Genomic DNA, 17515 nt, shown 5'->3' with positions numbered 1-17515 from the left:
CACAAAATTGCTCTTATTCCAAGACAGACACCTCTAAGGATCATTTAAAGACACTTCCAAGTCTTCGAGTGCAGGCAGTCTGGGAGTCAAAACGAAGCTGCTACAGAACTAAACTTGCTTTTACCCCAGTCTCTGCGCAGTGAACACGCATGCAGTGACTGGGAAGGGGTTACACAAGTTATGTCAGAAAAACAATAGTAACTTGGTCAAAAAGCACCATGTCTACAGTACAGGAGCTGAGCTTTACAAACATTCAGTGGAACAGTTCAATACATGACCTGAGCTAGAGCCTTATCACAATAAGAGAAGCCAGAAGGCAGCTCACTGAGACTCTCCAGAAGAGCAAAACACCCAGCAGACAGCCTGAGGTCAGCACTGGCGAAAAAATTCCAGTCAAGGTTTCCAAACATCTCCACTTCTCACACAGTCCATCTGCATCATTTTGAGTCACCACAAATCTTTTATTACTTCTCTGAATTCCAGTATTAAACTGAGGGAAGCAAAAGGCAATATAGCCCAGTTTAATCCCAGAAAGAATTAGTGTAAACAAACAGAAGACGGCAAAAGGCCACTGAGTACAACCCAACAGCAAACTGTACTATATTCGTGATAGTTCCTTCTTACAATTTGAAGATAGCAGAAAATGTGTGTGTCTTCTGCGTTTCTGAAACACTCAACTTGATGTTACCAAAGGACATTACAACACAAGCTGGTTAACACACCCTTGAATCAAAAGCTTCCATTCCAAACGCTGACCGCAGGAGATATTTTTTTCCACTGTCACCATCCAGTGTTTCAGGCATTCGAGAACCAGAATCTGCTTTTCACATGTTAGGTGCTTGTCCTAAATGCCCCATCACAGGCTATTTAACTGTGCTTTCTTCTCTCTTTTTCATAACAAGTTTGCAATGCTAGTTTTGTTTTTTTATCAGATTGAGCACTGGAATTCTTTCTCAAGCCATTTTTTCTTCTCCAGCCACCTCAAGTTCTAAGCTATTGCTATTTTCCACAAACATTTAGGCATAAAATAGTGTGTATAGCAAGCTTACATGTAGTACTTCTGAAAACACTTTTAATAGCATATAAACAAGCGTGAGTAACACTAAGTGCTTCTGGACTGTTCACCTATCAACTATAATACGAGGAACCCAGTAACATGTTAGTTCATTTTACACCGCTATTTGCCCTCTGCACAGCATGTCAAGGGACACATGTGTTGTTGCTGGCTCTCCACTCCCATCTGAGAAGAATAAGCACAGAAGCTCTGATGGATAACCAGCCTTAGTCCATCCAGTTCCAGGTTCTCCATCCTGGTGATCCTTGCAGCAGCAGCGGCCTGAAATGCACTCTCAGCTCCACAGGGAAAATCCCAAGGGCTCACGACTTCCTGCACCCCATGGTCCTTTCCAGTGATAAGAGGTCTCAAATCTCAACCTCTGCATCTCCCTTGTCCTTGAATCACCTTCCCGGACACATGTAAACATACCTGATGGCACTTACTTTGCTGGACTGCCAGCACTTTATGTTGTTAAGTCAAAAGATGACACATGATCTTCTGCTTCTTGCTGTTATCTCACATCAGACGATAGAAATTAGTTAAGTTTTTAGTCAAGTGTTGCTTTCAGCAGAGAACCCTTAAACCTCCGAAAAAAAATAAATACTCTGGGTAACTCTACTCAGCTACAGTCCATATACAACATTTATGAACCTGAGACCTATGTCACACAACAAAAAAAAAACAATGCAGAAAAAGACCACAGCTCCAACGCAAAGGTTCTACATGCAGTAAAACACATCTCCCATAGGAACTGACACTTTTTAAGAAAGTATAATTTTCTTTTTTTATTTTAAATAGCTTGTATTGGTAGCATCGACATTTCATCTGATCATAATTCACGAAGTCAAAATTCAGTAGTCAGAAACCCGGGTGAAAAGTGACAACAAGCTCCATATTTGCACTGCGGACACGTTACAATAAGGAAGTGAAACTTCTGCTCTAACTAGTCAAGACACAAATGCTGGAAATCAAGCTCAAGGTATTAAACCTCTGTTCCACTTTCTATTCAGTCCTTTTCCCTTTGATGCCCTCAGTAAGGTATGCATGCGGTTTACTTCTCGATTTAATATTTTACAACCACAAGGAACAAACCAGGAAGAACATATACAGAAACATTAGGTACAAGAGGAAATAACAATATTAGGGACATTTGTCAAGTTTGTCCTAGAAAGCCCCCAACTAGAAATAAACCATGCCTAAGCCAACACCATTCTCCTTTTCTTAGTTGTCCTACAACACCTCATTTTAAGACATTTCCAAGAACAACTCTGTGGGGAAAACAAACCAGCTTTCACAGGACGTACCTTCAGATACAAGATTTATCATATCAGATTTGTTTGCTAAGTGGAATTCACTGTTAACACAGAATTAGAACTACCTTCCTTGCAATCAAGCCAGTACGTACACTTGTTTGAAGTCCAGTTATGAGTCAGTAGAACAAAGGCTATTGCAAAACGTACGTTCGTTTTCCAACAAAATAGGTAACAGTTCACAACCAACTCAACATTTCTCAAGTGGTCTGGTTTTTCAGCCATGACTGACTTGGATTTATTTATTTGTTCTTCAGAGAGGGCATGTCCCCTTGTTTTTTACTATGTCAAGAATCAAAGCTTGGTTTCTAAGTAACAAAAATAAAAGATATGACATCATACAGCGAGGCCATTCATTACTAAGGTATATTATAGCTACCTGAAAAACAGCAACGAGCAAATACATTCCTAAGATCTAAGGTGAGCAAAGAAAAAAAATAATAATCCCTAGACAGACACATGGGTATGAATACCCAAGACAGGAGACTAAGCACCTGACAGCCACCGTCTCAGATGAAGTGTAACCATTACTGTTCACTTGGCATGTGAACTTAGGCTCACCTATAAAACAAAGCAACCGCTTTAATGAAGACTCTAGGGTAAATCCTTCCCAACTGCCACTATGGACTGCACCTATAGAGCAAACATTTCTGCACTTAAGAATTGCTTTCACATGGTATTGAACTACTGAATATCAACAGGAGGACAGGAGGTAAACTTCTCCTTTCTGAACGAGCAGGACAAAAAGAGAAACTAACAACACAGTAACAGACCAAGCAGCATTAATTCAAGTCTTTCTAACAACAGGAGCAGACGGGGATGCAGAGCTGTTTTCACACATTGCCTTGCAGAATACAACAGCGTTATCCTGTTCACTCTTCACCATGTACAAGAGCACTTGTGAAAATTAAGAAGCCCTAGTAGACGATCTTCAGGAACGCGAGACGAAAGTGAAAGGAAACACGGATGCTAACGTAGGTTGAGCCCAAGTGATTTATTTTAAGGCATGTTATTTGAGCTTTTCAACTTCTGTAAGAATAGTTTTTAAAAGTTGTATTAAGGCACCTTTATCACACAAGCACTCTCAACGAAACTCAGGCAGGCGCCTGAGTGGCTCCGTAAGTAACCGAAACTGGTTTTACCATATAACTGTCACGTAGGCTTTACTCTGCCACAGGTACCAGAAAAATTATTAAAGTGCTGATCAAGTACATGTTAAAACTGGCGATGAAGTTGCAGGATGATGCAGTTCCACATTCACAGTCCATGTTCACATACAATGTTATTTTTACTTCCATCCAAGGTAAAAATAGCCAAAGCTGAACTGAAACACAATAAAGAATCCCCCCCCTCCCTCCAAATGTACAGATAACACCAGCTATTTAGTTTGTTTTGACTCAATGTGCACTGAAACTACGCATTAAATGCAGCAGAAGCTTACAGTCTTAACTGGGCTGGAGAACTGAACTAAAGAAACAGCGTGATTTGGAAGCAGACTACAGCCAAGTAGCAAAAATTGGTCTTAGCAAGCAATTTGTCCTTAGCACAAGTGCTTCTAGTTCTGCACAAGTGATTCACACTGCACCGGTCCGATGTATTTGCACTGCTAAGACTACATAGCCTGTGCGCTGTACAAGTACCAGGAACTGGATGCAGAAGTGCTTTTTAATTGGAGGTAATCAACATATTAAAAAAAAATCTCTTCAACTCGTCTACTGGCATGAGGCAGCCAACACCTTTATCATTCTTTGGTCATTTAACCGGACATACATAGGCCAACAGATACATAGAGAGATATATATGTACGTATGTATACATATATATATATGTATGTATATATGAGGTAGTGATGTTACAGATGTAACTTGCCTGGGTGAGAAATGAAAGGAACAGAACCAAAGGGATCTTCAGGAGGATTTTTCTGTGGAGCAGAATGTGGCTCCACATTCTTATCTGAAGATGCTCTCCTGTCCACCAGCCTGTCTGTAAAAAACAAAATGAAACAGAACAAAAAATAAAATAAAATAAAAATGGCAGGTCTTATGCCTATGCAAAGATATCTACTGTACGGGGCAAGGGAGGAATATACTCTCAATCAGGGTTTTTTTCATGTTTTAAAGATATCCTACATCTTGAATTCCTACTTCTTGATCATTCAGGAACATTCACCTGCACAAACCTATTGTTAATCCCCCCGTCCCACCAAGAGCAGCATGTATTTGGTGATGGAATGCTTTAAATTAGGATCTCTCTTACATGTTTATGCAGCCTATGCACTCTGTAATAGAAACTACTTGTCCTCTGCCCTCGTAAGTCAGAATCACTATGCTTATCTAGAACAAAAAAATCATTTGTTTATGCAAGTTTTGGCCAGCCTTTGCCACAAAAACAGAAAAATTGACAATTACAGCAAAATAGCTGGGAGTACTTTTTATTAAACAAGTAACGTGTTAGTAAATGAAAACAATTTGAGTGTCATAAACGTACTGTTTTGTGTGGTCTTCAACCCTTAGAAGACTGCTAGTTCTCTTTTTCTTTTTAAAAAAGATGTAGAAAAGGTTTTTAACAGAGTCAAAAATTCGAAGCACTAGGAATGGTAAACACAGGTTTTTCTGTCTAAGCTGTTACTCTAACGTTGCTGCTGCCCACTTAAGATCCAGACCATCCAGCCCAACCACCACGCTGCAACTCAGGAGGGTCCAGCCAGGCCCATCAGCCACCTAACAATGCCTCCGTGACCAGGTGTTCCACCCTCAGCTCACATCTTACATCCTCTATGCACAAGACAGCGCTTTGCTCTCCCCCTTGGGCACGGCAAGCAGCTGCTCTCCCAAGCCATGTGCAGCACACCCTTCCTGACAGTTTGCCACTGCAGAGATGCAGCTGAACCGTGCCCTAATGACCTACTGGGCTACCTGCACATTTTCTGTTCAGTCCTTCAACGCAGCAACCAGGAGGCTCTACCACGACAACCCCCAGGGACTAGACAGCGAGCTAATCTGCTTCAGACAGATGCATCTTAACCCTGTGTGCAAAGCCCCAGAGTGTTGAAATTACATGCCAGTTTTCACCGACAAGTGTTCTGTTCGTATAAAGGTGTGCATAAGGTGAGTTGTTTTACTCTTACCTACCGTTAGACTCTCCAAAGAAACACAAATGGGAGCTGTGACCTTTGGCACAACATCCTTAATATCAAAAAACAAAGTTAAAAGGTCTGTCAAGTCTTCGATGTACTTATCTATGTGTACACACCACCACCACACAGAGATTAAAACTAGCAACGCTCCCCCTCCACCAGACCCCTAACAGAGATCAAGCCCCAAGGCCTAGGCCAAGCTGTAGCTGCTCCCGTTGGTACAAACAAGCCTGCCATCTAGTGTGCTATTTGTCAAGCCAGTAATTGCTTTTTAGTTTTACATTTTCTGTATTCCAGTGACTAAAAAACCCTAACCCTTACTTTTCTGTTACAGCACATGAAGTTTATGATCACATCCAGCTCTTCTGTGCGTTGAATTATCTTTACTAAGAGGTGAGCCAAAAACACGCCAGAGTAGATTTAATCTTTAGCAACTTCATACTATTTTCACACGTGTAGTACACAAGTGGATAACGGAATTATAGCAGTAGTTAACTGTTCTTTCTGCTGGAGATTGAGAGACAGCAGTTCCCAGCATTTAGCTCCAAGTTACTCTAGCCTTTACTAAGTCTAACTGTTGCCATGCTACTCAGCATTTTCACCAAAAGGGTTGTCAAACACTGGAACAGGCTGCCCAGGGAAGGGGTTGAGTCTACCAAGACATGTAGACATGGCACTTAGGTACATAGTTTAGTGGTGGACTCAGCAGTACTGGGTTAACAGCTGGACTTGATGATCTCAAGGATCTTTTCCAACCTAAAGGATTCTACAATCTTCTATTTCCCCAGCTTACTATAACCAGCCTATTGAGCTACTCCAGGCAAGCCTACTTCCAGCTTTTTTTCAGCATTTTCCAGCTTTTTTGTAAAGCCACTTGAAATATGTTCTCGGTTAATACCTTCTTTTATATTTGTTCGGAACATGTGACTTACCCAAATCAACCTCATAAAACTTAGCAAAACTACAGTCAGCAGTCCAACAGTCAGAGATTCTGGAAATGGGTAACGTTGTGCTGTCCTTCTGGTTCAAGCTAACCTCCAAATTCAAGAGTGTATTATTTCAAAAGACTTCTAAGGCTTCAATTGGAAGCAGCATGCCTAAAGATACTCAATCCTACTACTAAATAATTTCAAATTCTCAACTTGGATTCAGAAAGAATGCTTGTTTTTCAGCTGGTACATTATCCATTTCGCCCAGCTAGCAGTACACATTTTGCTGTAAAATGTGTGCAGGCTACATCCACATCTCAAAAATTGGAGTCTTGTTTGATCAACACAGGATACAAGTGACATCAACTAGAGTTTCACAAAAACAACCCAGTCACTTTCCTTAAGGACTAACAGGTAACGCACACATCCTGTTCAGCTATGTTTAAGGACACAGAAATACCAGAAGAAAAAGACTCAGTTGAAGGCACAGGGTGGTGGGTTGGTTTTTTTTTTTCAATTACTTGAAATTTGGCTTGTCTGCATTTTTAATTGCAAGGAACTTGCTGATGTCAGCCAAGTATATACAATCTGGTTTTTGACATTGTCACATCTTACAAGTCTCACTAATGAATCTGATCTTGACAAAACCAGTTTTAGGAAGAGCATCTAATAAGCATGTGCTAAGCAATTAAGAAAAGGAGGTAATCCCAAGTAAAAACCACTGAGATAACTGACTTTAAGAGGAACAAGTTTATTCAACTATTGCCATATGAGAACAATGAAGCAGCCCTTACATGTAGCCACTCATCAAAAAGGACATTACAAAACATTAACATAATGTAATAGATCAATTTTCTTTCAGGCATTTTCAAAGGACATAACAGACCCACAGAATCTTCTGCTCTGGTGTGCAAGAAAAAAGCTGGAAAGGAATAAAGCAAGCAGACTCTTCATCCTATCTGACAACACACCTCTGCTGTTCACAGCTTCTTGACGACCAAGGTGACACAAGCAGTATTTAAGAGCTAAGATATTACCATTTCTGCAGTATTTGAGCCAGCAACTACCAGTTTTAGACAGTGAGTTCCTATTGCACGCATTTTCAACAAGGCAAAGGAAAGAAAGAAATAAGACAGGCCCAACTCTGCCCTCAAATGCTCAGAAAGAATTTCTGTACAGACTGCACGGCCCTTCGACAAGACAGGTGTTGGAACTGCAGAGCAACTACAGAGCCCTTATTTACTGTGAAGCAAAATAAGCCTTCAAACGTCCCTTACTTGATCTCAGCAGGTCAAATTCTCTGTCCAGTAGCTCCTCTTCTGTCAACTTGGAAAAATTGTCCTCTCCAAAGGGGTTCCAGCCTGACATATCAGGTGGGTTATTGATGCTCTGCTTTGGGTAACTGGCAATTGCTTCAGCATCAGGAATACCTGACCTGTGAAGTCAGTTCATGGAAGCAAATAAAAAGAAACATTACAGGACTGTTTATCAGGGTGAAAATCTATGACATCCTTCATTATGCTGAAATACTACATACAAGTAACACACATGCATTAACAGCTTATCCCCAAAGCATCTGAAAGCTAATTTAAGGGAGAACAGATCACTTGAAATATGTAGTTTGATCGCATCATTTCTGTAAGCAATCCTTGGACTTTTATTTTTCAAGTTAGTAATTGTACCCAAAGCACACAATCCTTCATTAAGGTGACGACATGCAAGTGCAAAAAACGGTATTTCACCTGTGGTCATTTCTATATTGCCACAAGACATGGCCTTGTTTTCCTCAAAAAAACCCCCTACTGCATATGTTTGAGGTTTTCATTGGTTCTCTTGATTTTAAAATTTTTTTTTCTTGGCAGACACATCGAGTGTCTGAATCCTACATCCATCCAACTGATACAATTAACTTAGCCAGCTGACACCACAGCTTCTGCTTTTACGAGTCTTATCTACACAGATAATGAAACCTTCGACCAGATGCGTTCTTCCTTTCATGCATGTTTTACCAAGTTGCACCTACCACTTCTCTGTTTGTCTGAAGTGGACTAGAAAAGCACCAATCAGCAAGTTACTGCATGCTAACTGGTTCTCCCTCTATGCCCAGCCAGGCTCTGCAGGCCACACTTATTATACTTTATTAAGCAAGGGTAAGCCCACAGGCCCCTGCCAAGGGACCATATCGCTGAGGAGGTGTACTCCATCATATAACATACTTAAATCAGACCACTGATCAGACACAAGAGTCAGAAGCCCTAGCATATAAATGCTAACTATACAGCCTCTCTCTCAAGAGTCTTTGAGACAACTTTCACACACCCACAACCTCTTTCAACATAGGCTACTGACCACCCTAAGCAAAGTGGTTGGCAGTCAGTTCCTGGAATAAGTCCATGAACACGAGAAAGTGGAAGACAGGTTCTTTAAGAAGTTGTACCAGGCTCATCTGTTAATCAGTTGTCCCACCCTCCTCCCAAAATATCCTTTACCACTGAACAGCAACTGCTTTAAGTCATACCTTACTACTGAACCAAGTAATTTCTGAAGAAAGGATTCAGCAGTGCTCATCACGATTAGGGATGTAAGCAATAAGGAACCCTTGGGTACATCTGTGTCAGAATACTTGCCTGCTTGCAGGGTAGGGAGAATCTGCCACTGTTCCAGCATGCACTGGAAGTGACTCAGGGTAGGATATTAAGGCTGGTGAGAAGTCTTGGGGAGAAGTGATATATTCAGGAGACTGTGCCTGTTGCGACCGCTGTTGCTGCTGAGCAAGCATCTGCTGCTGGAGGAGAGCCTGCTGATATTGCTGCACCTAAGAAAGATAACCAGCATGTTACTAAAATTCACATGGGCCAGCATGAATCTCTTCTGCTAAGTAACAACACTGGCCTTGCAGCCAAATGCACTAACAACCTCCATGCTCCAGAAAAGCTTGGTAGCTTCAGCAGAAGCAAGCAGCCAGATCTGTCCATTATACAGGTGAAAAGAAACTGCCCTAACAGGTCAGTGACACCATTTTCCTCTTCCAACACATTATCACTTAGCTTTTTGCAATTATTGCAACATAAGTGTATGCTACCGCAGCACTAAGAAGTTAGTTTTCATCATACCCTATTCTCAAATATTAATAATGAAAATTTCATGACAATTTCTCATGACTTTTTAATAACAGATTATACTAGCTGCTTTCTTGCTTTTCAAGTAGGAATTTGAAGCCATCACGTCTCCTATCACTTTGTAGCACAGCCTACATTTGTTGCTGTGGTCACTACAGGAAACCTTAAGCACCAAGTAGGTTTCAAATTTGTATATAGCTACTTAATGAAGTTGAGGATGTATCCCATCCAACTAGTACAGAAGTGCAACTCCAGATAAGCTTTTGCAACCAAGTTTAGGTTAACTTTTTTTCCCCAACTGAGTATCATTTTAGATGCTGAACTTCACACCATGTACAACATCCACAGCTCATTACAACTACTCACAAACTTCTCTTACTGCATCTTCACAACAGACTTACAAACACAGCATGTATTTTAAGATTGTACCGTCTACATTCCATTCTTGACATACCATAGCAGGATACTGAGACTGGGAAGGTTGCTGCTGGTACACAGACTGCATCAACAGCTGCTGTTGGACCATCTGCTGGTGCATTGCTTGTTGGTACTACAGTTGAAAAGAAGAAAATAGCTTTAAGAAGTCCTGACCCACCCTTTAGGAATATCCAGATATTTAGAAGAAGCATCAATTAAACTATCACTTCTGTGACTCAACAGCATTTTTCAGTTAAGACATCTCACAACCAAGAATCAGCTTGCAATTCAGTCACTGCATTTTAATGATTCTGTGTCTGGAAGCTTCTCCATTTTTTTCTCCTCAATTAATACCAGCCTGTTTAACAAAAAAATCAGGCTACATATTCAGCACTGCCTTTTCTAAGGCAGGCCAATTAACACCCCAACTTTTGCAATGTTCACCAGTGCTGAGCCCCTCTGGAAAATAATTCAGCTGTGCTTTAAAGAATAACATGTCTCAAGGTGGAAAAAAAAAAAGAGGAATAGCAACAGGTGCCTTGGACAGGATCTGAAAGTTCTTGTCTGACCTAGCTACTCTTCTGTGATGTTCACAGTTATTTATGTTACGCAACTTAAGCAATTATACTTGACAATATGCAAGCTGGACAGTGTTAGAATACACAGTATGCATGAAAAACCTGGGCGGGCAGAACAACTGCAAAAAGGAAGCTCTTCACTGACCAAGAAAAACTGAAGAAAGCAAAAACTGCAAAAATCCTGCTCAGATTTGACTTGTACCTGCTGAATGTAAACATCCTGGATGGTAGGTTGCTGCTGCTGGTGATGCAAATGGTGTAGCTGCTGTAGCCTCCAGTCCCCTTGCTGCAGCTGCTGGAGAACTCTGTTCTGCTGTGGTGGGTGCTGGTTGGTCCCTTGGGACTGTAAGGTTTCTTGTCCATCCCCTGGTCGCGTGGTTCCTGTGATATTCAGACAACACTGTTGACATACTTATCTCTAAAGTTTAGCTAGAGAGCTCCCTGGCAATTAACCTCTTTATTTACCACTTCATGGTGGAACAGTTTCTAAACTCCCCTTCCCAGTCTGACAACTAGTACAGCTGGTAGATATTAAGTTCACTTCTCCCAAAACACTTCCAGGCCTGTCAGTGCACAATTTCTACTTACAAGATAAAGGAAGCTTCCTTTGGTCTCAGGATTGAGCAAGCTGGGTTCAAGACTTCTGCTTTACTAACACTTAAGTTGTAACTTCTAGTATCTCACACCCTAACCCTCAAAGCCTACAATACATATACAATACCTACGCATACAGGTTTTTTTAGGGAACTATTGGCTCACTTGTCAAATTCCCTTAAACAGAACACCTGACTGATCTTGCCACTCAATTGTTTCTGCAGCCTTTTAAGTAAGCAGTTACTAACATAAATCACTCTCTCTCGTGTGCTGTATTTATATTCTCAAGTGCCCAGGAATGATCTGTTCCTTGTCAACACAGGAAAAGCTTTCCAAGTTGGATGTTATTTGGATCCTGTCTAGTACAAGTTGTTTACACCTGAGACACAAACATTCTCAGTGGCCTTTTGATTGGAGGCTTTCCCAATACCATCCCTGAAGCTACTCTTCCTGTACTGTAACAGACACAAAACATCACAAAGTACAACTGGGAAAGTATTCAAGACATAAATGAAAACTAATTACGTGAATATTTAGGAGACCCATCACTCTTTTTGAATGAGATAAAGAAAAACTCACAAAGGATTTAATGAAAACCCATTTCACTCAATTGAGTCTCCCTCAATTACTCCTCTGTTGTCCCTCTATTGCACCCACAGTGCAGTGTGAAATGCATTGGTCAATCATTAAAGAAGTTTTTACATGGTTCCACTCTACAAGGAATACCAACCTATTGTTGATATCTCATGAGTCACTGAGACACAGAGAAAATATTTCTCCTACTATAATGAAAACCGTTTGTTACAGAAGAGCTCAGTACTTTTCATCAACTATTTGAAAGTCAAAACTGAGCATAAACTTATCTCACTGTCTGCAGTGGGAAAGTTAGTTCACAATCAGTGTTAAGCACAATGAAAAAAATACTTTTGCTTCTCAACAATTTGCGTTTAGTTTTTGTGGCACCTGGTCAAACTCATTATTGCACATTTAGAGTCCTTTGGAAAGGATGAAGATTTGGTTTTTGGCATATAAAAAAACAGATTAATTTGAGTTTAAAATGTTATCCCTACTAGAGCAAGAAGGAAAAGGAATACAAAATTCATTCTTCATTTATTTTAGCCCATCCTTAGCCTCTGTTAAGTTACCTTTTTGCCCACGATTACCAAATTCCCCAGGAACTTGTACTTTGACTGGAGTTGCTGAGCTCTGGATCGTCAGCACACTCGAAGTGGCAGTGCTTGAATTGGCCTTTGGTCTTTGTCGTGGTGCAATTGAGGTTTCTGTTGGTCCAACGGTATCTGTTATTCTGAAATGGCAAGTATTCCCATAGAAGAGACTTGATAAAAGACTGATTCCTCTTCAAATTAGACATAGTATATCTTAACAGCTCAATTATGTCTTAACCATGTGCTGTTCTACTTCTGAATTGGATTTTAATCCTTAAAACTTGCTTCCTAAAATTACAGTCACCACCTGTTGCAGCCATAGGATATATGGCTAGTGCAGAACACCCTTAAGAAGGAACTACACAACAGCCTTATTCCCAGGGAGACCATGGCTTAGATGAGCCCCCTCATTTGCTTCTCATTCACAATACACTAATGAAGTCAGAGTTGAAATAGAGCTGATAATTACAGCTGAATATAAAAGTACCTAAGGCACACATGTTGGGAGATTCAACACCCAAATAACTTCCATTAACAAGGAATAAAAGCGTAAAAGATACTTCCAGCATTAGCATTAAGCATACACCATATACCATAGCAGAAGTAAAAAGCATTAATAGGGATTCCTGAAGTTTTGGGTTCATTAACAAGTACCAAAAAAGGAATATTTTGGTATAAAAATCGGAATGTTTGAAAGAACAAAATCCACTTACCTTCAGTCGGATTTGGTTTGCACATTTACATAATACTCCTAAGAACAGTTCACCTGTACCATATTATCCTCACCTGCCACTAAAATATTTTATTTCAAAATTCACTCATCACACTAGGAGAAAATAAAGCAGATCAGAAACAGACTGCTAGCACATACTTCACCATAAAACAGGCTCTCAGTTTCCCTCCGTGGATTCTTAACACAATGAAAAAAACAATGGAGTGAATCCAAGGAGAGACTTGAAGCTCTTAGAATTGCAGTTTGCCTATTCTAATGACCTCTGCTACTAAGATAATTTTTCATTTATTAAAAAGCATATAAAATCAGGTTTCAGACAAACATGTAGCCTAATAATACTAGCAAAAAAAAAAGTAAAGCCACATCCACTGCTCACCTTGCTTTTATTTGGCTTTTTCTAGCAGCTGCCTCACTAGCTGTCATGGGTTCAGGAAGAGTTGAAGGGACAGGAGAATTCTTGGGAAAAATAAATTTGAATAAATTAAAAAACCGAAATCCTGAAAGAAAAAAATCATTACATATTGAAGAGGAATACTTGGATTCGAGTTTTTCATGTTACAAGGCTTCATGCAGAACTCACTCACATAGCTGTAGGTTAAAAGTGTTTTAACAAAACAGTATCTCTATGTTCTCTCATCTGTTGCAAAAGTAAGACAAAACATTACTGGTCTGTTTTGTCAACTACTTCACTTCATTTACGCACTACCAACAATAAAGTAAAACATTTTCTCCAAATGTTTTCTTGTAACTGCACAAAACAGAGACTTATTTTAGCCTCAAGCCTAAGAACGAAATCAAAGCCTAACCTTTGGATGAAACAACAGTAGTTTTTTAGCCCACTCGAGTTCTTCCACTGCAACACAAATTCCAGAAAACCATGGAGCATCCAAGCTTCTATGGTCCTTTAACTTATCCCCACCTCAATCAAATTCCTGAATTAATTCCATTTCACCTAAACCACATTTAGCCAAGGAAAATGGTAATTTTGGGGCAGAAAGGAAGATGATCTCTAATTACATATGCACTACCTCCTTACGTAAAGAACGCAAACCTAAATCTGGTCACAAATAGTAGAGACAATTATCAAATACTGCTTCTGAAGACTACAATCAGTGCTGGAATTGGTCAAGAGCCTAAGAAAGGGACAGACAGGGTCAGGGGTGTCCATGCGCACATTTTTGTGTTTGCCTTCCAGTTCACTGCAGTCCTTCCAACAGATTAACATAATTGCTAAGGATGATTAAGAAAAAGGGTTTATCCAGAACAAACATAAATGCTCTTGACACTGCAGTTACAACATGAAACCTTTTATTGTCAACAAGTTCTGTAGTATGTTTCATATTAATTGTATTAGACACAAGAGATTAGTAATGGTTAAAACCATAAGTCCAGTATTGGTGCAGTATCAATATAGTTCATGAAGCTGTGCCCTCAAAATTAAAAAATATTTTCTTTTGAGAGCTAATATCGCATGTACGCAATAGCAGCTTGAAGTGTACCCTGCCCTGTGTTTTAAATTCAGGAACAAGGTTCAAGAAGAAATTGAAATAATCTTTCTTAGCTGATTTGATGGACTCTTCTCAACACCACCTACAAAATACACTAAAATATGGAAAAAAGACTACTTACATTAATATTAGACACTGGACAATCCTTTTTGGCAAGTTTAAAGGCAAAGAAAGATACTTGAAAGATATCAGGTCTCTGTTCTTGATCTGGTTCAAGCATATATCCTGCAAAAATTAGCAAGACCAAATTATCACGTGTGGATATCAAAAAGCCTGTTGAGACAGCATGCTACCAGCAAGAAGAAATTCAGCAGCTCCACCAAATGAGCTTGCCCCAGAAAGAGCAATTATTATTGTTATGTTGTTTATCAGGGTTTTTTTTAATACTTTTTGTCAGGTCAAATAGTTTCCAGGGTCAAATACAAGTGGAGATGTATGCTGTTTGATATTTTGATGCTCAGGTGTGGAAAGAGTAGCTAAACTGAAGTAGTAACTAGTAACTTCAGACAGAAACAACATAAAACCAACCCACAGTACGAGAATTTTCTAGGCTTAATACAAAATCCCATGTAGCTAACAGAAGATCCACAGATATATCTCGTCTTGCAGGTTTAGTTGGCTATGCACACTTTTGTATATTAAAAAAAATATATAGTTCTATGGATAAAAGGATTTTTTCCTGACAAGACACAGAATTTCTGATGTCCCTCAAACATTAGCTTCCCAAATTAGAAGGTTTGGTGTTTTTCAAGCAAATAGAAGTTACATTATATTGTTTACAATATAATACAGACTACATAATCAGGAAATCTTGCCTAAATGACCCGAGAACCTAAATAAACAGTGAAGGGTATTTTCTAAACAAGCTAAGCCTCTAAAAATATGTTCAGCTACAAAGAAAATGAACAACCTACGAAAATTTAAGTTCTCAGTGTTGATGAGAATATTGAGCTACACTTCCAAAACTGTTCTGCAGTATAGCCAACCTTAAACAAGATTTTGTAAAAAATCTTGAAGTAATTTTTTTAATAGTATCATTTTAGACAGATCTTAAAATTTTACTCAAAGCCATTAGTTCATGGCCAATATAGTTCACAGCAAGTTTTATTTTCCATGGGTTTTACAAAATAAAGCAGATTTAAACCTGCAGTGACACACCATTAAGTGGAAACAGAACACTTGTCATGAAGTGACTCCTGCCACTGGATTCTGAAAGCTTAGATTTACGAGGTGGAGAACGTCGAGCTCGTCGCTCCCCACCACCCACCTTGTAAAAGAGCTGAAATGAAGCCAGAAGTCCCTGAAATACTTTTTATGACCAGCTGCAGCTTTTTTTGGCTTCCATTCCAAATGGAAAGAAGGGAAGTTTACATTATGAGATTCTTCCCCACCCACATATATTCCATGCCAGTAATGCTCATCTTGGCACAGAAGTTCATTGAATCTTATTAAATCAGCTTTCATACTTATAAGGAGACAGGATTAAAACCTGTCCTCTTCTAAAAGTAGCACTGTGACACAGAGAAAAGTATTTAATCACTTGAAAATTCATCTCACTTTGTCAGTTATTAAGTATTTGCAGAAGGTAAGTGCTTACTGTGGTAACTGCTATTTCTCAATTAGGAATGTGTTCTCAAAAAAGTGGTTTGGATTTGGTATTTCCTATTATATAAAAGCATAAACTAAGTGGTCAACACATTTGTCACTTAGAAAAAAATTTTAAGACCTCCTATTCAAACTTTCTGATTTTTTCATATCCTGTCGGTCACACTCTTTCAAGTTAACCTGCTCAAAGCTGAAGACAAAGACAACTGAAAATACTCATTATTACTGATAATATTAGACCCTGTACCTCTGTACCTGGATAACGGATTAATCGCTAGCCTCAGAGCTTGCTGTTGTCCAAAATTTTCCTCCATACTCTTTCTGCTTTCAAACTTTTACCACAGCTGATGTCCAACACTCTGGTTTGCACAAACTTTATTGGATTTTTGTTCTGTTATAAACCATGAAACTACTATAAAATTCTCCCCAGTGCAACTCATCTCAGTACATTTATGTTTGTATACTCAACTTGCACTTCAAATTCATCTAAGCACAACTGTCCAACTTGGACAGAAAATACTATTAGCAGTCCGACATTCCATAAAAAATACACAGTTAAGAGCAAAAAGGAACTATGAATACATTAAGAGTTACTCTTTTCATTCCCCTTATCCCTTTGTGGTTTATGGCCACCTAGGAAAAAGAAGTATCATTCATGCCTCTCAAAGAAACCAAAAGGTTCTTTTAACTTCAACAAAGCTCTTCTGAGTCGAAAGGTACCATTTAATCTGGGAGGTCTCTGCACTGTTTTATTCTGTTTCAATTCTGAAGTTATCAACTCATCCATTAAACGCCCAGAATACAGTAGCTGATTTTAATGTGTCAGCTGTCTAGAAGAACGACTTGTTTGTACTGCATTCACCTGGCTCACTTTTAATGCCATTTCAAAGAAGTTCCCTCTAGGTTTCTTAGACTCCTCTCTAGGCCAGTTCTGTACCCTGTGGCACAGCAAACGGATAAGCAAGCCTCCTTTCAAGGGCAAGCGCAGGAGTTGCACGACAGATGGTAGCCAGGAGCAACTCCCCCTGTTCACTCAAGCACCCAGCCAGTCTGCACCACCCACCCAAGTCGCTCGCCTACATAAGCGGGATCTTCTGTGTTTCATTTGATTTATGAGGCAAAAGAATTGCCGTGCTGCCCACATACTTACTTATCAAACAGTGTATACTATGAGAGTATCGGGAATTGTCCGGAACGGTAAAGCTTCCATCGCAAATAGCAACTTGACTTTCTCCAAAGGGAAGTGAAAAGAAACAAAGTTTATACAGCAAGCAGCCAAGTGCCTGTAAAAAAACAAATACAGACACGGTAAAGGGATGAGAGTGAGCCTTTTACACAACAAAGCACCACCAACAAGAAACAA

At 39.6% G+C, this 17515-nt stretch overlaps 1 protein-coding gene across 1 annotated transcript in view; it reads right to left on the bottom strand.

The window, feature by feature from the left end:
* Nucleotides 1–17515, bottom strand: part of BMP2K (BMP2 inducible kinase) — a 50870-nt gene that overhangs the window by 10050 nt on the left and 23305 nt on the right. Inside the window, exons 7-15 of the mRNA XM_068403575.1 lie at nt 17303–17435; nt 14669–14772; nt 13416–13495; nt 12286–12446; nt 10749–10927; nt 10006–10101; nt 9060–9247; nt 7710–7867; nt 4237–4350 (exon numbers count right to left, since the gene is read on the bottom strand). Of these exons, the coding sequence (XP_068259676.1) occupies nt 4237–4350; nt 7710–7867; nt 9060–9247; nt 10006–10101; nt 10749–10927; nt 12286–12446; nt 13416–13495; nt 14669–14772; nt 17303–17435 (1213 nt within the window). The remainder of the gene's footprint in view (nt 1–4236; nt 4351–7709; nt 7868–9059; nt 9248–10005; nt 10102–10748; nt 10928–12285; nt 12447–13415; nt 13496–14668; nt 14773–17302; nt 17436–17515) is intronic.

Source organism: Nyctibius grandis, chromosome 6 (assembly GCF_013368605.1).
Source record: "Nyctibius grandis isolate bNycGra1 chromosome 6, bNycGra1.pri, whole genome shotgun sequence".
Taxonomy (NCBI): Eukaryota; Metazoa; Chordata; class Aves; order Nyctibiiformes; family Nyctibiidae; genus Nyctibius; species Nyctibius grandis.
The sequence above is the reverse complement of the archived record's forward strand: the minus strand, read 5'-3'. Positions and strand labels throughout refer to the sequence as shown.